Source organism: Calonectris borealis, chromosome 14 (assembly GCF_964195595.1).
Source record: "Calonectris borealis chromosome 14, bCalBor7.hap1.2, whole genome shotgun sequence".
NCBI lineage: Eukaryota > Metazoa > Chordata > Aves > Procellariiformes > Procellariidae > Calonectris > Calonectris borealis.
Genome location: NC_134325.1, coordinates 12,147,458 through 12,167,768, shown reverse-complemented (window position 1 = coordinate 12,167,768; position 20,311 = coordinate 12,147,458). Strand labels below are relative to the sequence as shown.

The 20,311-nt window shown below is 38.7% G+C and overlaps 1 protein-coding gene across 1 annotated transcript in view; it reads left to right on the top strand.

The window, feature by feature from the left end:
- Nucleotides 1-10,042, top strand: part of KIAA1549L (KIAA1549 like) — a 133,565-nt gene extending 123,523 nt beyond the window's left edge. The window contains exons 21-22 of the mRNA XM_075163833.1: nucleotides 2,309-2,460; nucleotides 6,409-10,042. Coding sequence (XP_075019934.1) covers nucleotides 2,309-2,460; nucleotides 6,409-6,687 — 431 coding nt within the window. The 3' untranslated portion in view covers nucleotides 6,688-10,042. The remainder of the gene's footprint in view (nucleotides 1-2,308; nucleotides 2,461-6,408) is intronic.
- Nucleotides 10,043-20,311: the final 10,269 nt, after the last annotated feature.

Here is a 20,311-nt window from a genome sequence, read left to right as displayed (position 1 = left end):
AACTTTCGTATATGATAGGTGCTACAAATCGCTATAATACAGGGAAAGACAAAGAGAGTTGTGAGAAACCTGCAGCTGTAATAAACAAGGATTTCTAAAGTTCTGATAGGAAAATAATTTTTTATTGCCTCAATAGATGAAGAAACATTGCTGCAGGTGCTGATTTGGCATGAAACAGTCTAATGTTGGCTCATGCAGCCCATCAACATCACGTTTAAGATAATGATGTTGCAGTAAGAATTGGGATAAGGTATTGCATCAGCTAATTGAGTGTTCATCTTGAATAGTAGCTCATTTTGCTGTGGTTAAATTAAAAGAGCATTTTGGTGTAGAAGCCACGTGTCATCTACAGGAGCAGCACTTTCTTCTCTGTACATGGCCGAAGAATACTTATTGCCAGCCTTGCTAACTCGTTTAAAATAGCAACCCTTGCGCTGTTTGTGACCTGGGAAGAACAAAGATTGCCCACACTCTTCTCTTAGCCCACCTCCTTGCAAACCAAGGGGCTGGAGGAACTGTGAGATACCCTGTGGCTACCTGCAGACACACATCATAGATCCCACTGGTCCATAGCAATTCCAGTGACTGCTTCTCCGAGGGCTGGGTGACTCCAGCATCCTCCCTGACATAGGGCCTTTTCACCTACAACCCGATGTCAGAGTGAAAGCTAGGACTTAGTCCCTAAGAGTAGCAAACACACTGTAAATTACATTGGGGGGGCAGGGGTGGGGGGGCAGATATTTGAAGCAGCCAGTAAGTGATGCTAATTTCTATCAATTATTCTCTGTTTGAAATTCGGGGGAATGCCCATGTCTTGCCATTTTGTCGGCACCTCTTACCACCACCTTAGTGGTATTGTATCTACTGAGGGCAATTAGTGGCAGTATTCAAGTGACGTGCAGTTGGAGGGGGACAGGAATTGTATTTTCTCTGCATTGACTCTAGTACAGAGCCAGTGCCCATCTACGCAACGTTACTGTACTTCCATTTCTCAGTGATAAGGAGTTGTACTTTATTGTGTTCTTAGTGGGTTTACTGGCTCTTCTGCTTTCACATAAATGATATTTTTTTGCTATATTCTGTGAATCTGAAAAGTAAAATACATGTCCATGTATTATAACTGAGTACTCAAAGCACACTGTCCACATGCTTTATTTACTACCTGATAAAGATGATACAGAGCTTTCCCACCCAGGATTTAGGAATGAGGATTTTATGACCGTAGTGTAGCAGTGGTACACTGCTGGTGTCTGTCTTCAAATGTAAATAGGCACTAGGGGAAAGAAGTCTACTGGACAAGCAAGTTGTTTGTATTTTATTCTAAACTTGGCAAATACATGGAGTTATGATGGCTTCCCTCAAGCGAAATAGTGGGAGCATGCGATAAGATGCTGGTCCTCCAGACAGCCTAGTTGTATCCTGTGGATAATTTGAGTAATTGCAGCAAGAACCACATTGTTTCATGCATCTCTGTGAGCCCCAGAAATAAACCCTACCTGAAAGAGCAGCTGTAATCATATCCAGAGATTTGGCTAAACCTCATACTAGGAAGGCTGGTTTCTCCCACCCAACTTGGAGTATGATAGTGGAATTTTAGTAGGAAGGCTTCCTGGACATCCCTATGCATACATCTTGATCAAGACATGATAAAACAGATTTGGTGTCAACAGGTTTCCCTGGAAATATTTAAGTCGTAGGTGCATAATTTATTGCAGTCATAGACTGTTCCTGGAAAAGGAATTGAGCAGGTAGAGCCTTGGTATTTTTTATGGAAGCATTGAAGTTTTATGATGGGGTTGTTGAGATTACAGCCTTTTAAATGTATCGCTCACTCATTTTTGTAGGTTTTGTGCCTAGAGATATTAAGACAGTTTTACTGTGTAAACTGAATGCTCTATAACCTGCTGCTGAAAAGAAAGGTGCACTACTCTGAAACCCATGGTGACAACAGCTAAAAGTTGAATACAAGGAAGCAAATGTAAGAGGAAAAAAAGCCTTTTTTTTTCTAATGATTCAAAGTTTTGATGAAGATCAGTTGTTAAAGGATCAAGTGCTAAGGACTAAGTCCTCATATCCTTATCTGAAGGCTGTGCATGATTATATAGACAACTGCAAATCTTGCCTTCTACAGTATTTCCCAGCATTATAGAGATGTTCTAGTCAGACAGTGGGAGCCTTACATCCAACCGATGGTGATCACATTCTCACCAATAAAAAAAAAAAAAATGACTGAGGCCTATTACTTCATAAGCATTATATATAACTGAAAACGTCAGCTATTAATTATATCTATTCTCTTTCTTAACAGGAAATACCGTACCAGCAGTGTTTGCCATACCAGCAGCAAACCGACCTGGCTTCACAGGCTATTTTATCCCAACACCACCCACCGCATACAGGAACCAAGCCTGGATGCCCTATGCTGGAGAGAATGAATTACCAGGGCAGTGGGCAGACTCAGTAAGCATCCTCGCTTTTCCAGCTCATGTATTTTCTGTGATTTGCAGAGGCAGGGTTTTAAGCAATGCTAAGTGATCAGCAAAGAATCTGAGCAAGATAATTCTTCCCTGATGGTAATAATCTGTAGTACTGAAAAGTTATGAGAGGGGGCATAGATACTTTAGCTGTCCATCCCACGAACTGTAAGGAAGGTTTTTTAGAGAGTTAAATCATTCACTAGTTTAGGGGCTGGCACCCATTCAAAGTTGGTGGGTTAGGTACCATTTTACTTTCCCAAGACAGAGGTTAAATATTTGGATAGGCACGTGGCAGGAGTAGGTGATGCTGCCTCTCAAGGTGGCCTTGTGCTGTTTGGAAGCTGGGGAGCATCTTTCCCTCCTGGACGTTTCTCTCAAGACAGCCTGGCTCCCGAATCCTACTCCCGACTCTGCCGCAGCGCTGCTGTGCAGTGTTTCAAGTCCTCCTGCAGGCTGCAGTGACAGATCATAAATTAAATAATTAATTGCACAATCCTAGTCAGGGACAGATGTAATTTTTAGCCCAAAGTATACCTACATTTCAAAGAAATAAAGTTGAGACATCCTAAAATGAATTGCGGTAGTTTATCATGTTTGAAACAATTTCTAGAATTCAGGGCTTTTTTCCACTAGGAAAAAAAAGATCAGTTCTGCTGCTTAAGCTCACATCTGGTATTTATGCAGAACCAATTCAGCTGAACAAACTGGGAGATGGATTCTATTTCCTTGTGCATATCATCAACAGAATATTTTAGTGAATTGCAGTTGGAGTCTAATAGTTGGCTTTGAGCAGCTAAGCAAGAGACAACACGGTCATATAAATGTTCCTGGGGGCGGCTATTTGTTGCCAGATCTTTACTGCTGCTCCTGATGCCTGCGAGGACAAGAATTCAGTTTGACTGTCAGATGCAAGTCTGAATTTGTAGGCTGAACTGTCAAGAAAAAAGAAGTATGTTCATCTGTAAGCTGAGCACACCTGCTGATGTGCCCCTGACATCTGGAGGCTTTTGATGCCGTTGTACAGATTCCCTTCCCAGAGCTGCCCTTTACAGCATGGAAACCCTTTTTCTTTTCATTGTTTTATTTATTTGTTGGGGTTTTTTTTTGGGGGGGTTGTTTTAAACCCTACTGACATTTTAAATCCAGGAGGCCTGTTGTGTCTGAGCAATCATTTTCAACTATTTCTTTAAGAAGAAGGAAAACAAATCCAAAACAAAACAGGAAAAGTATTTTTCTTGTTTTCCATTCTTTTTCCCTTTTGTATCCCTACTCCTTGGCTGCAGTCCCATGAAAAAAGAGTCAGATATCACTTGTCAAAAGGGGAGACTGAAAACAAACAGGACAAATTTGGAATGCAAGTCTCCAGCCCCCAGTTCCTTCCTCTGGAAGGAGAAGAGTGTAGGAGAAGAGCGTAACCCTGTTGTGGGTTTCCCTGTCTTCAGGGAAAGAGGTGGGAAGAGCAGTTAGTGCCGGTGGACTGTACGCAGAGGAATGGAGCGGGATGCGAGAAGCTGTCTGAAGAATAACTGTGGCAATACAGAATTCAAAGGAAACAAATATTCCTTTTAACTTCACTTACTGATTACAGAGCTTTAGTAACTTCCTTTTACTCAGACTTTCAGCCCTCCTGTGACTTTGCAGGAGAAGAGGAAAAAATGTGAAACCAAAACTTCAGATTCTACAATGAATTTGCACCTCCCAATGACTGCAAATCTGTCAAGAAATTGTCTTTATTTGAAAATCATTACTAGAGGAACTAGTAATAGTGTTAGCTACGTAATATGGTCAGAAAGCCTGAATAAAACTGCAAAAAATAAAAATCTAAAGTAATACGCAGAGTTTGAGTTTCTGGATGCTTTCTGGTTTCTGAGCCTCTAGATTACAGCTCGATCATGCTTCCAAGGCTTTCTTGACAATTAGTAAGAACAGAGGCTTAATATCTATAAGGTGAAAATTGAAATTCTTTACTTTTCATGCATTTCCACTAGCTGGACTGTAAACAAGAGGACATAGGAAATAGGAGATTTGACAACAACAAATTATCTTATAAGCTCAATTTACTGTAATGTACTATTTTCTCAGGTAAAAGGTAAGTGTTGAAGCACTAAGTTTTGTGGGAGAAGGGAACTGTATCCGACAAAGCACTTATTTTCCAAATTGCTACATGCTGCTTAGTGAAAGTAGTAACCTGGTGGCCTCTAGTGGCATGTTCGCATGTTGTACTACTAAAATGTTTGTCTTTTGACTAATCTGTTGTAAACTAAACAGAGGCAACTGCATTTAATGATCACTTTCATATCATGCCTGCTTCCTATGTTTGTCTCTTCACACCCTACTGAACATGTTTGACATTCTCTTCATCGCTTGATGGATATCCAAGATTATATAGAGCATGTATAAATCCTACTGGCCAGGTTTCCATAGGTTCTTAGATGCCTGAAGTGGCAAGATTTTCAAAAGCACCCATGGTGTTGTTAAACTCTCACAGGGCGAGACCCAAAATGGGATTTAAGCAAAAGTCCAAAGCTGCCATTCTGAAGTCCATGCTGAGGTCCCATGTTCCCCAGAAGGTGTATAAAATTGGCAGATGTTTCACATCTTGACATTTCAGTCTGCTTGCAGACACCTACAATTCTGCAATTCTGTTTTGGCATACACACCAAAGCCTTAGCCACCCACCCTTAGGTAGGTGAAGCACCTTACACCTCAGCCTAACTGAAATCCAAAAATTAGCTGAGACATCGGCCTGGCCGCCTGTATTGTATGCTTACATAAGACCTTAATGTATTTGGAAAGTCAAAACCATGTGTTTTTCCCATTTAAAGCAAAAAGAATTACAAAGTTAACTTTTTAGTGATTAAACATTGTGAAAACTTATCAGTTAACTTGTAAGTGTAGTATTCTGAGCATAGTGTAGATAAGTGTAGTTTTCTGAGTCACTCAGTTCATAAAAAAGCATCACTGAACTTTCCTTACTTACTTCGCATTGGCATGGACTAGAATGATCAGCTGGTAAGCTTTTTCTCAAGGAGAAATTGTCTTGTCCTAGTAATAAGTTATGCCTTCTGTAACAACATAAAGCTTCTTTAAAACAAGGGCTGTAGATTCCCGTTTTATAGACTTTTGCAAAACATAAATAAATACTATTTTTATTTGATGCATTAAAAACTTCTGAGGACTATGAAGACTGGTATCATCGTTCGTGGATTTGTGAAGGAAATTTAATATCTCACAGTGACTAAAGGGCCTATGTTATTATTTTAGTTTTAGCCAGTGTAGCGTGGGGCTGAAATCAGTGAAGTTACAACAGAGTAAAATTGTGAATCCCCCATGTAATTCTGTTAAATGTGGCCAGAAATCTTGATACTTCTGAGAAGTCAAACCTATTTTTCAGTGTTGAGTTTCCAGGTTGGCATTACCTGAGCTTATCCCTGTTGTCTGGATCTAGTGAGTTTTTGTTAGGAACAGTAAGTCCAGAGACTTGGTTGACTTGGATTTGACAGTGGCTGCAAATCAGCAAACTCTACTTTTCTGTTCTAGGCTTTTCGGTGTCCTGAAATGTAGCAGTGCTGTCTGTTTAAAACTGAAATGTTTAGCAGGAATAGTAGGCAGAGAACTTTACTTTCAGAAAAGCCTTCTCCCTTTGACTTTTTGTAGTGATAAATTAGGACATGCAATGGTTCCCCTGCTAGGTGTTTTTGTTGCCACAGTCTGGGGAGTTGAGTATGCGGTACATTGACATATGTGCATAAATGGCACATGCCAAGATAGACATTTGTAAACGGACGCTTAGGAGTATAAGGTTTACATTCCCCTTATATGGTCCTACCTGTTGCACCTTATTCTGCCCCGGGGAGGTTTGTATTACCTGGCAGGTGGCACTATGGGTCAACTGTTCTGTATAATTTTGTGTAATTACAATGCTCTACAGGTTCCACTACCTGGATACATCGAGGCTTACCCGAGGCCCCGATACCAACATAACTCTCCTTCGCGACTTCCTCGCCAATACAGCCAGCAAGCAATGCATCCCAGCCTGGAACAAGCTCCTTTGCCATCCACCGCAGCTTCTCAGCAGAGCCTGACAGAAAATGACCCGTCTGATGCTCCTCTCACCAACATTTCTACAGCTGCCCTTGTAAAGGCAATAAGAGAAGAAGTTGCTAAACTGGCCAAGAAGCAAACAGATATGTTTGAGTTCCAGGTCTAACGTCTTTTGTGCACAGCACTTATATCATGCAACCTGGGGTAGCCAAGAAAGCGACTCCTTTAATGTTCAGTTACAAACTTGCTGTGAATTGTGCCAAAGTGATGGCATTTTTCTCTGTCTGAAAAGTCAACACTATGAAATGACTTAAAGTAGAGCAACAGGGCTCTGAAGATACATAATTCTGCTTGCCAGCTAAGGAAATGCTGCCAGGTAACTGATTAATAAGGATAAGATTGATCATATGCAATTGTTTGTCACTTAGCTCTCGTATTATGACCCATCATCACTAGAGATGCTGCTGAACATGTCTGCACCACACGATGTTTCATTTGCAGACCCAAAGGTACAGCTGTTGAAAATAACTTCTGCATGTGAAAACTTTGATTAAAGAAGAAAATACGGTAGAAAACGGTTAGCTAAAGGCCACGGTAGGTGTGGCGGTGGCCATGTTAATTGTTTGCTCCAGGATGTTGTATAAGGGATGCTGATTTCACAAAGCAGAGTCATTCAGCCTTTTCATTCTAAAGACCGTATTCAAACCAAAAGAATTTGAGATGAGTATGTAATACAAATAAATGTCCTGTAAATAGCCCCAATTCTCCTCATCCTATTAACAGTACAAAGAAGTGAAAGAAGAGAAGACTGTGAAGAAGGTTAATGATATTTTGATAACCGGTGGCTACCTTGTCCCTGAATGCCACTGACGAGTTATGGAGGAGATTTCTTTCAGTGTGAGAGAATACGGTGTGAAGAGCCAACAAAGGATATTGGTGCTAGAAGCTTCCAGGAGAAATGCGAAAAGGCTATTCGCATTTGCTGTATGTTCAGGCTTTTCACTCTGAATGCATGTGAAGCTGGTAAGCCTGAGACCTTTGAGCAAGTCTTTCCAACCTGGAATAATGAATACACCTGCTTGGACAAGAAAACCTCTGTTTAACACAGTGCTTTTTTCTCTTTCTTAAATAATGGTATCTACTAAAGTGACACCAGAAAGTGCTACCTGAAGCTGCAGTTGATTTTGATTACGCTGGAATAGTGAATGCACACCTAGGAAGTTCTGAATGTAGAGGACCTGATTATTATATTAACATGTAAATAAGTAAATGGTTACATGGATTAACAAAAATACTAATGTTCTGTGAAAAAGAGAGCATTTCCAGAAATTATGCTGACTTTATATTGTGCAAGATAAAGGTCACTAATTGTTAAACTGCATTGGTGTATGAATCCAATCCCAAAAGAAATCAAACCAGTTGAATGGGACAATAGTTCATCTTTTGCAGTTGTACAAAACAGTTGGAGATCATGAACAATTATTTTCAGTTCCTTCAGCAATTAGCTTTGGGAACTGAAGTTGTTGCAAAATATGTTGTGTTGGGCATGTTTGATGTCAACTGGAGTTAAAGGTAATGTCCTTCATTTCAGTAAGTTTTTTAGTTATCTTCAGCTGCTTATGCTATTTTGTCTGATCATTTCATTTCCCTGAGTTTCTTTGGTCTTTACTGGGGTGAGAAAGGGAACTTCGTTTAGCTTTTTGGCCATCAGTAAAATGAGAGGAGGAGGAGACAGGAGACTAGAATAGGGGATAGAAGAAGAAATTGATGAAGCACAAACTTTTAAAGCAGAGCTATTTTTTCCCCAAATAATTATATTATAAACCCTGACTGAGCTTGTGATACATAGTTATCCTAGAATATACAGATATCTTCTGCTCCAATACCTTAAATATTGCAGAAGCTTTTGGAATGATAGCTAATCTTTCAACAAATGTGAAATTTCATTTTTATTATTTAAAAATCAGATATAAATAAAATGTATTTTTGTAATTTCTATGTATATATGTGCTGTATATTTATATGTGACTAGTCTGCTATAGTCAGAAAATTTCCATAAACCAAGTGCAAAAAAAAAGAAAAAAAAACCTAGTAATTTTAATGATCAATATAAACATGCTATGTCTGGAGTACACAAATATACATTTGGGTGACTTGGATACTAAACAACCAAAGAAACTCAATCTTTCATATAAATATAAGTCTAGTAAAGACAGACTGCTGTCTCAGTTACCTGTCAGCTAACTGATACTGATCTTATCAGTGTAATACAATACATCCAAATGTGGTTTTGTGTTGAATTAATAGCTGCCTAAGAGTATCACACTTTAAAATAACAACTTAAAAATACTGCGCCAAACTCAATGTGCCATAAAAAGACTAGTTCTGGGAACTTCACTCACTGAGAGCAAGGCTGAATTTCTCTATTAGGATTGGTCTATACGTGCAAGTTTCACTAGAATCCCTTGAACAATATTCTGCTTATTTTTCAGTCATTTAAATCGCTGTAACATAAGTGCAGACATAGTTGAAGAGCGGCTTACTTTTATTTAGCCTAAGCTCGTTCATAACTGGCTTAGGCTAACTTGGTAAGTGAAATCTACACTAAATTGTGCCAGCCACATTTTGCATCAGCTTTATTACCTCAGTTTTTGAATGATTCGTCTATTCAGCCCAGTGAAATTTTGCAAGTAGATAGGCCCTTCTATGCAATAGGAGTGAAACGTGCTGTGAAATAAATTTCTCTTAGACTGCAGTTTTGCAGAGTTATCCTAAAACTGCAAGTATGGAAGCAGCAGCGATCACATGGATGGGAGTGCTGAAGCAATAAAGCTGGGAAGGGTAATGTTATGATGAATTCCCAAGAGAGTCACAGGAGGTAGGACGTACCAGGTTTAAACAGCATCTTTGGGACACTTAGTTCTGCTTGTAAATCTGTATCAATTCTTAAATTTAAGCGATTTAGTAGTTCTAACAAAAAATAGAGGATAAAGCCAAGCATATATCTTGCCATACTGGTAATTAAAAAGTTTGGAAATTACGTAGATGTACAGGGTTTGAATGCCTACATGCAAACAAAATGAACAAACAGAAAAACCCCAAACAAAAATGTTTAAATAGCCTTCTAGAAAGACAAACCATTTCAGTAAAGTTAAACAAAGTACTCTTCATACTACTGAGGAAGACCTGTTAGACTTTCAAAATTAATTTTGTTTGTTATTGTATCGATGATGTGCAGTCTATTTAATATTCCTTCAACCATCGCTCTAAAACCATTGTGGTGCACTTTATTCACAAAGACATTTTACCTTCTCCATTCATAATGGCTTTTTATCTTGTTTGTAATATGTTTCTGTATTTTTTTTTTAAGTACAAAGTAAGATTATATCAAGACAGTAAGGACATTCCTGGGAAAGCAAAATCATGCTGTAATATTTATACTGTCTGAGCACAAAGCAATGATAAAGTGAAAATATAGTGTACAAATAATTTGTAATATAATAAACATTTTGTATGGCTACAATTACAATATAATTTTTCAATATTGATTTCAAAGAAGAAAGTATACCTGTTTAAAGTTATAACCTCATCAAAATATATTCATGCCATTTTTACCGATAAAAATTTAGTCATTAAGGTTTTTCTATTATATGTCCCAACTTTCTTTAAAATTATGTTAAATGTTTAGGTGAAAATACCGTTTTCTGTGTACAAAAATGTTGATGTTCTCACCACTATTTGTCTTCAAACTTGTAAATCATCAGTAGAAACATCTGCAAATGAAATGCACGTAAAATTACTGCTCGGTATGTCTGTAATGACCGCTCTCAGTAAGTATACTATGTGTGACATTTATTAACATCAGTAGAACAGTAAGAGGATAAGATGGTACTCTTTGACAGTCATTTTTTGAGAAAAACATTATCTGGATTTGAGAGAAGCTCTAGGACTCAGTGTAGAAATATGAGTAATATTTGTATCTAATAATATCATGGATAGAACTTGACAGAAGTGCATGTAAATCCTCTATATAGAAATGGGGAAATTATCATAAGCAATGATCACTTCCTTCTCAGACTAACTTTGAAAAGATGAGACATGGAGGAAAGAAAATGTAAGATAAAAATGTGAAGCAGGTAGAAAAAGCAGCATTGGATTGAGTGGCAGAACTGAAGTGAGGCCTCTGTCTTAAGGGATGACACATATAAACTAGCTATAGTTTTTGTTATATTTCAAGATGTCTGACTGTAAAGAATTAGTTACATTTTAATGCACATTTTTAGTCCTGCATCGCAAATAGAAGCTGGCAGTTAGCTCTAGTAAAAGTCTGAGGGAGCTTGAAAGCAGCAAGTTTTCTGAGCTAGCAGGAGAAGTCACTTCATTTTGCTGACCTTGTGCATCCTGTACACGTCTGAGCAGCTCTGAGTAGTGTACCCAAGGATGCTGTAAATCAGGTACGGTCCTGACCTTGCATTTCTTGTACATAAACAAATCTCAGTGGCTTCCCATACCTCACTGACATGAAATGGGATAGGAAGAGAACAAGTGTGAGATAATATGAAGGATGTTAATAAGTCAGGAGTACCTTAATGATCTGGAAGCCATGGATCTTCTGTTGCATGCTAACTACTAGCAAATGGTTGTGTTTGGCAGCTGTCCTCAGCAAGGTGCATTCCTTTCATTGTCGATGACCGATATGTATAAATTAAGACTCAGTCCTACCACAAGAGAGAGTATCAATCAATGCTTCCACTCCTTCGTGTAAGCCATGTGCATTCTCTGTGTAGTTCCACATGAGAGAGTGGCATAATTAACACGAGTGGTTTCCAGTTACTCAGAGTAATCTCTTGTAATACAACACCAAGTAGTATGGCATCTTATATATATTCTACTGCATTATTATTAGGAGGAAAAAAAGACGATCATACAGTATGTTAGTATATTAATACCATTAGCCTTTTTTTTAAAGGCTTTGTGAAAAAGGCAAAGTTTGGTCTGCTAAGATCAGGACTGCTCACTCGTCAGGGTGCGTGCGGGGCAACAGCCCCTCCTGCTCAGCGTGCTCTTGGGCTGATGCAGCAGATCTCTCCTCTCGCCACTCACCGCCCCTCCATAGAAGGGTACAAGCACACAGCTTTTTTGAGTAAGAAAGACAGACATCATTTTCAAAATAAGTAGATGGGGTAGATAACATCTACCTAGTTCACTGTGACCACTCTAGATGCATTACTGGTCTGCTAAGCAAATTTTACAAAGCAGTGTGTGTTCAAAGAGAAATGAATTAGCTCAAGCTTGTTTACTACAATGTTATTTAGACATAGCACTGTAGACTTTGTAACAGTGCTGTATGGAATCAGTATGTCAAATGGTAACTTACACTTTCTGTACTAGACTTTCTTTTCATGGGTTAATTTTTTGGCCATAACTCCAGGACTGAGTACGATTGGTTTTTTTGCTTATCAAAATATTTCAAAGTTATGTTTTTCCATTTTAAAGTGTAGGCATGTAAAATGAGGATAAGAGTACTCATTTAGAATGCTTTTTTTTTGAACTCTTGCCTTTTACAGATAAATAATGCAAAACTTGACTTGTGGAAATGAGATTTATATAGGTCAGTAAATGAATCGGGGACTGACTAGCTCTTTAAAAGAAAGTTTCGAGATGGTCAAGTGATGAAGGCATACCTGGTTAATACTGCAGAATCTCTATTGAGAGTAACTGCATTGCGCATCCTGGATCAAAAATGTTTTGCCATGCCCAATGAGTGAAAAGCAATTGGAAAACTGTGCATCTGGAAATTCCTGTTATCCGGGAAAATTTTTGCTTGGGCTGTATACAAGACATGGGAGATGGGACAGGGATTTCAATGGGGCCCTGAGGTGGGTAGGCTACCCTATGTAACCCTTATTTGCCCTTTGAGTGGCCCTTAATACCAACAGATGTAAAAACTACAGCCACCAAACTGGTATGGCAGAAAGGTGGTTTAGGTCCCAATTTTTAGAACTCTTGAGATGCCTCAAAATCGTAAAATATTTCATATTTTTAAAATCACCTTGATTTTAGGTGTGAAAATTTTAGGTGAAAATCCTCAAGGATTTTCAATAGGAATATGGTATCATACGCATATATGTATATATATGTCCAAAAATATTTTTTGAAACTAGTTCTTTGATCCATCTATTTGGCCCCATATATTTCAGGTTCCTTAAGGTGTACAGAGGCAGTAATGAAGAGTTAGTTCCCAGTTTTTCTGTTATGAAGCTCATGAAAGATGAGAAATGGGTTTTAAATAGTTAGGTGGTCAAATGTATAGCAGACGTCTCGAAAATAATTACAAATACCATGAACAGATGTTTCTGGAATTTGATTTTTTTGCATTTGTTAAAAATAATTCTTGTTTTAAGAAGTGCCTGACTTTTCTGAATTTCCATGCTCGATTCATTCCCAAGGAGTAGCTTGAAACTATATTACATTCTGTAAATAATTTTCTAACTTTATAAATACGCATTTACATACTAGGCAATAATGGGTCCAAAGGATTGTAAATTATATAGAAAATCGATTCCACTGAGTACAATATTTAGAGAGGAGGTGATTTTTTTTCTTCCAAAGTATGTCCCTCTTCACTGCAGCTCAATGCATTTCTATGCTTTGTAAACCAGTGTCTAAACACCATAACACACATTGGCATCAGTTAAAAACTCGTGTATCTGGCAAGCAGCACTGACTTTTGCAGCCTCCAGTGGGACCTTGTAAAGAATGCCTGTGTATAGGATTATTTTTTTTAAACTATCAAAACAGAAATTTGTGGGTCCTTAACTCTGGCTTTTTGTAAGAAATCAATGGCTTTTAGGTCCTGCATCACCAGCAAACTTAACCAACAGACACCTTGAGATGTGATGCAGCAGAATACAGCAGCCTATGCCAGGGATTCACCAGGATCTAAAAAGCAAGTGACTATAGTAGAAGAATATGTGGTTCATCTTTTATTTCAGCAGTGGATGGACGCTAAGTAATTATGAATTTATTACTATGGCAGGTCAAAGAGTCTTGAAGTTAACTGCTTGGAATCAAATTTGGTTAGCTTTTGATTTCTTCATTTGTTTAAACAGTGCAAAAATAGCAATATTAACAGCATATTCTATTTCAGAGTTATAAACAGGGAAGATCTGAATGTAAGTAAACTTGAGGTTTATTCTTTGTCCTTGCCTTCATCTACTACTTTCAACACTGCAAGTAGGAGAAAAAACCACTTTACCCTCCACCAAATTAATTTTAGTATTTCTTTTTATGACAGAGAGACTGGGAAGGCTTTTTTCACTTCATGTTGGTGTTGGGTTCTTCCAACTGTATTCAAGGTCATATTTGATAGAAAAAAAAAAAGACAATGAAGCCAAAAATTTTTTTAATAATAAGATAGAACCCATCTTACTGAGGCTTCAATTTTGGTTTAGGACTTAGCAACCCAGCAGAAACAGCTCAGACCCAACCAAGGGTCTGTTCTGGCAGTTTTTTGGGTCTCGTTAGAAAGGACACATGTACAGCGCAGATATTCCTATGTTCTTTGACTTTTTATTTTCATTTAATGTCTGTCTTGCTGTAGCTGTCCATTTTGAATTTGACTTTTACATTGGTGTACACAAGCAGGTATGCTCTTTAGCTCGCTGATATACTGCTGGTGTGATAGAAGTAGTAACCAACATACGTGATATAATTTTTAATTAGCTATGACACTGTGTGGCTTTGGCCCATGTTCTGCTTTGTGATACTTACAGATGTCATATTAGTATTAAGGTGACATGAATATAGATAACGTCTTCCATTGAAGTCTTGGCAAAACACCTGCTCGTTTCAAGGAGAGCAGGACTGATCCAGTATTCTCTCAGTGAATTAACTATCACAAGTATCTTTAAATTGTGCCAAGATAGGAAGGATGCTATCTAGTTATGGGTAGCTGGAAATTAGGAGATAAGAGGTCCCTTCTTCATAATTTTGGATTGGTCCTGGGCAAGGTGCTTAATCTGACTATGCCTCAGTGTCCCCATCTGTAAAGCAGGGTGAAGGGACTGTGTCTTCTCACAGCCCTGGTGAGAGGTTGAACTAACTGATAATGTTAGAGGAACTGAAACCCTGGAGTGGAAGTGGATATTTTAGTACAAAGCACTATTTATTATTTCATGGAGCTTGGTAATCATTCAAGACTCTAAATTACCTGTTCCTCTGGTAGCATTAAAATATATGTGAATTTACAAGGAAAAAAAAAAACCACTTCCTGATACTATTTCAGTATGTTCTAGGAAGCCTTTCCAATAACAGCTTCTACACTTTTTTTATGGAGATGTTATATCAATAAATTGTCTCACTTGCCATGCAACAGATCTCACTTTCTGATGAAATGAACTTTTCTTACTTCTTTGAATTATGGGAAGGTCTAGCTCTGCATGATTACAAATATCCAGGTTATCTTTGTTGTTCACAGCTTGATTCAACTAAACTGTGTAATGGCTGTGTCTGTAAAAATCGCTCAAAATTTGTAAGTGTTTCAGGTCTAAATGGGAAAATTAGTTTTCTGAAGCCAGTTAGAGCTGCAAAATTGAGAGTGATTTGTAAAGTCAAGTGTAGGGATTAAACTGAAAGAGGAAGGAAATAGTTAATTAAAATTTTATACTATGCCATGAGAAGGGAAATCTCCAAGAACTGGTTCCTTTTGCAATTACAGATGTAAAACCATACCAATGGTAGAATTTTACATATCACTGAAAAGGGGGCATTTAAAATGTTCTGGGTCATTACCAAATGGCTTGTTTTTACTCTGAATCACAGGGTGATTCTACAAATGAAGCTTACAAGTACATAGAATAGTTTCTTTCATGTTAGTGGTTGTAGCTTAGTTGAAGTTGTACATGTTTTTTCTTGGCAAATTTGCACATTAAATAAAATATGTCTTATAATCTATGTTGCTACCTATTGGTTGTTCCTGCCGTGTCCTTTTATGTAGATCAGCTGCTTTAAAGCACGAGTATGCCTTTCCCTTGGAGCTGCTAGCCTTCTGGGCTACACAGGGGTCCCACTGCTCATGTTCTCGAGGCAGAACCTGGCAAAGAATAGGAAAGGAGTTTTAAGAACTCCACAAGTTAAAACCATGCATTTCAGCAGTGGCATTCTCTCTGAAGAAAGGCATTTGTTACCCTAGAGGTGAGCAGGAAAGTCACCAGCAAGCACATGGGTTTTGATCATCTCGTGATCCTGTGTTTCCTTTATGAATTTTTGTTCTCAACTTAACGTCCTCTATGCCTTCCCCTATTACTCAGTCAGTTATTGTGGGTTTTATCGGTATTTACTCAGGCCTAAGTTTCCTGCTGTCAGTCTAAAGAGAAATGAAAAGAAAAAGGAAAATGCAGGTACATGCTTTTGACAGTACTGCTTTTGTGTAATTTGTGGTGCAAGAAATTTGGAATAAAAAGTTCATTTTACTACAAGGAAACACATCTAATCCTTCCTCCCTCTTTTTGTGGTTTCAAGAAAAAAAGAGGCAGGAAAGGATCTTCCCAAAATAGAGAATAAATGAAGTTTCCAGTGTGCATATCACTACTAAGATTCTGGACAGATGGTATACTGGAGATACAGTTATATATATACAAGTTGTGATGTGAGTGCTTAACTTGTCTCAAAGGGTTGTTCTAGCTTTTCTTAAGATATACCAAAATCTCAGCCTATTTCGCAAATGTATGTTTTAGTGTGTAACATTAAACAACTGACTAATGTTATTAATAATTATGTATTTCCTTAGAAAGGCCAAATGCACCACTTATCGACTGCTTCCTGATTAGCACCTTTTATGGCACCTCTTGGATTCAGTATCTAGATGTCAGTGATCTTAAGAAACTCTACCTCCCAAACAAACAAAAGAAGACAAGTTTCATAAAGTGCTGCTCTTGATTTCCCGACTTTCTGTTGAGATATTAGCTCTGAATTTTCAGGACAGGTGAATCTATCATGCAGCATTCTCTGCTGAAAACAGAAAAATCATTTTATGATACCTTAGTACTTTTGGATTTCCTCTGTAATCTGTTCCTGAGCTAATTAAGGCAGCTTTACTTGAAGATTAATTTACATTCTACTGATCCATTTTAATAAGGCTGAGTATCTATTTGGAGAATTTTAACATAGCAAACTCTAAAATAAAGCAGTCTGAAATTTGATGGACCTAACTGTTTGGTATAAAATTCTTTAAAGCTTAAATGCATTCTTGTTTTCAAATGGCTTTGTAACTAATTTTTCCTATCATAAAGCAGCCAAGGCTGCTTCAGGTTTCAGAAGTGAAAGACCTGAGGGCACTTCTTGGGGAGCACGCGAGTATCACTGTAGGTGTGGAGACGGCTCTCTCAGCCAGACAGCTGTCATTGCTCAGCCCTCACGCTGGCTGAGAAGACGTGACACTCTGCTTTTTGAGAAGCCGCCTTTGTAAGAATTGGAAATGGGAGCAGCCTACTGATGTTTTGAGATCTCTGCCCATGAATCAAAATCATAGCCTAATGTTTCTTTCTTGAATGCAATAGAGAGAGATTTGTCAAGTCACAAGGCAGCTACATGAAAGAGATCTGAGCTGTGCCAGCATCTAAAGGTTTAGCCTTCCTTAAGCAGCCTAAGAGAACAGAAACAATTAAAAAAAAGAATGACATATACTTCGTGAATTAAAAAAAACTGCAGAAAGAATGCTCATTCTATTTTGTTTAATATATGTTTAATTTTTACAAAAGAAACAATAAATAGATCAGTTTTGAGATGAACCCATAAGCCTGCAAAGATGAGAGCAAATTACTGGATGTAACAAGATCAGGTGGAAACAGAGAAAAATAGAGGTAAATGAAATGTTCATGGTCAAATGAGAATCAACACATATGCACCATTATGTTTAACTGGTTGTTTGTCCAGGCTATTAATACAAGCTTATTACTCTCTTGCCAAATTTATGCACAGGCATGTGTTAGTATTTCCAACCGAAAGTACAAACAGGGATTCTTTCAGGCAGAAATATTACATCGTATGTCCCACGTTTCCCTACAGTCTCTAAGTTACTTTTGTAGGTGCTACTTCACATGGAGAAGGACAAATTGGCTTTCCAGTGAAGATCCTTTAATGATCTTGGAACGCTGTGATGCCTCGGTGAAAGGACTTTGACCAAAGCATCCTGATAGCACAGTGCCGTGGCTGATGCTGGCCAAGGGAAACCATTCTGCCTTGTCTTGGCACGTGAACCAAATGATTTTTTTCAGTAGATGTGTGTCCCCAGGCAACTTTAATTGAGATTACATATTAACTGATGTTATTCTTTGCCTTATCACCTGGTAATTAAACATGAAGTGTTGTTTTAGCATAAAGGCTATATGACAAACTGAACAACAGATGGAAAAAGATTTAAACTGTGTGCTGGGAAAAGTAGCTTTGTTCAAGCCAAGAAAACCTGAGTGAGTAATGGCTGATGAAAGCTGGATGCAAAGTGAAAGAGTTCCTAAAAGGTGAGGGGAAGTAATCGTGACGGAGCAGTGATGGTATGTAATGGAAATCGTTGTAGGCCTTGCAATAACCATGGGAAAGTTAAGAGTGGTTTAGGAGTGAAATTATTCTGGAGATTTGGGAAAATGAAGATAGTTCCTCTGCTACCTAACTTAATTTACTTCTGCGCGAAGCCTTCGAAGGCCTCTGTGTATTGGCCCTTTTTGTCTTGTCCAAGTTTGTCTTGTGGCATTTCGTTAAGCACTAATACGATTCCCATTTTCATAGTAATTAACCATTGCAGTATCTGTTCATAGGTTTAGCCTCAAAACTCTTTGAGACACCTCTTATCCTCATTCTGCAGAGGGAGCTGTAAGACACCGAAGCCCAGATTTCCAAGGTATTTCAGTAATAATTTGGTTCTTTAGGCACCTAGACCTACCTTTTGTATATTTACTGCCTCAGCCTCCAAGACGTGGTTGGAAGGAGAGATAAATCATCGGTGGTTATGTGAGCATTTCCCAGCCAGGTGTAAAAACACCTCGTTTAAGAAGCCCACGTTGGAAGTTACTTGTGGTGTGCTGTCTGGAGTAAAATAGCTTAAAAGATGCCAACTAGTGAAAACAGAACTGTTTAGCCAGCAGCACAATGTCATTAATTAGGCTCTAAAGAGCTAAGCAGCAATTAAATGGTGCCAAGGTGGGCCTGAAGAGGGGATTAAAGAAAGCTGAAGAGAAGGATGTTTATATGGGAGTGCATAATGCATTTGTAGTGTGAAGGAGGAAGCTCGCGGTCGCTGCTATCGATCTGTGAACACTTGACCCAGTGTGCGGGCGGCTGCCAGGCCTGGGGCCCACCAGGAGGCCGCAGGTGCCTGACCGGCCTCCTCCGGGCCCTCCACCACCTCCTCTCTGCCCCATGGGCCCAGGAGCCCCATTTAAGCTCTGGCCCCGGCTCCCACCCTGGCCTGGGCTGTGTTGCGGGCGTGGCTGTGAGTGGGCTTCGAGGTTTTAGGGCTGCCTTGGCGAGACCCTCCATGGGGCTGTGTTACAGACTTGCCTCCAGCCCTGCCCCTGGGCTTCCTGCGCGGGCCCGGGGCCTGGTCCCTCACCTCGCCCTGCCCGAGGCGCACCGCAGCACTGCACAAAGCCTGGCCTCGCCACGCTCCCCCCGGCCCTGCTCAGGCCTTGTTTCGTTAAAAAACATATTTATTAGCAGATGAAACCGTGAATTGCCACATTGCCGGAGACACCCGGCTGACAACGGAAGTTGCAGACGGTAAGATCCTGTTTAAGATCTCCTAGCTGCTCTGATAAAATGTGATTATTGTAGTTTGCTGATTGACAAATGGGAGTTATAAACTAGATTTTTTTTTTAATATAAACGCTGTGTGGGGCAGATCAAAATCTGGCTAGAAAGATTAAGATAGTAAAAGAGGGAATGCTGCAATAAGCAGTAACAGGAAATAAAATTTTGGTATCGTATTGTGTTAAAATGCTACACAGTTGAGCAACTTGAATGCAGTTTTTAAAAAACAGATTAAAATATTTAAAAAAAAGCTGCTTGCCAAAATATGCTAGCCTCAGGGTTGGTAACTTTATTATTTCATGCTGCCACCTAGCGCTCTTGAATTAGAACAGCAAAAAGTAATTGGTATCTTTTTATCAGTCTGATGAGCCTATTTACTACTTTGTTAGGTTATTCTCGATGCCCTGTATGGCATTACTTTTTTAATGGCAGATCGTCTCCAGATCTTCAATCTATCATCGCTGCCTCTGTCCTTTTTTTTTTCTCATGAAAGGACATGCCTTCCAAACATAAGGATGTTGTCACTCCAAAAACTGCCACAGGCTTTAGCCTAAGCACTATTAGTCCTAAAATAATAGTAAAATGTTAGTTGAAAGTTAATGTTCTACAACTATTCTGTTAAAAACTAACTCAAGGCATAACTTCTGTAATTTTGTGGTACACTAAAGACAAAAAAAGAATACACTGTGATTGTAACAAAGATTTTTATGCTAACATGAAAGTAGTTTTCTAAAGCTTGCTTAGAGGCATAGGACTTTTGACCATGCCTATTCACTCTCAGTTGCACTTAGTTAATGTACTTAGAATTAAAACAAAAAAAAACCCTGTATTTTGTATTGGAATTACTGTGTTTCCCTACTACGTGTGTCTTGAACATCATCAATGGACTGCTACGAATCCTGACATCAGCAGTGTTGATTTCTTAGTGTTTTTGAAGAAAATATTATCCATCCTGTTTTCCTATAGTAATTGGAGAGAAAATGTTA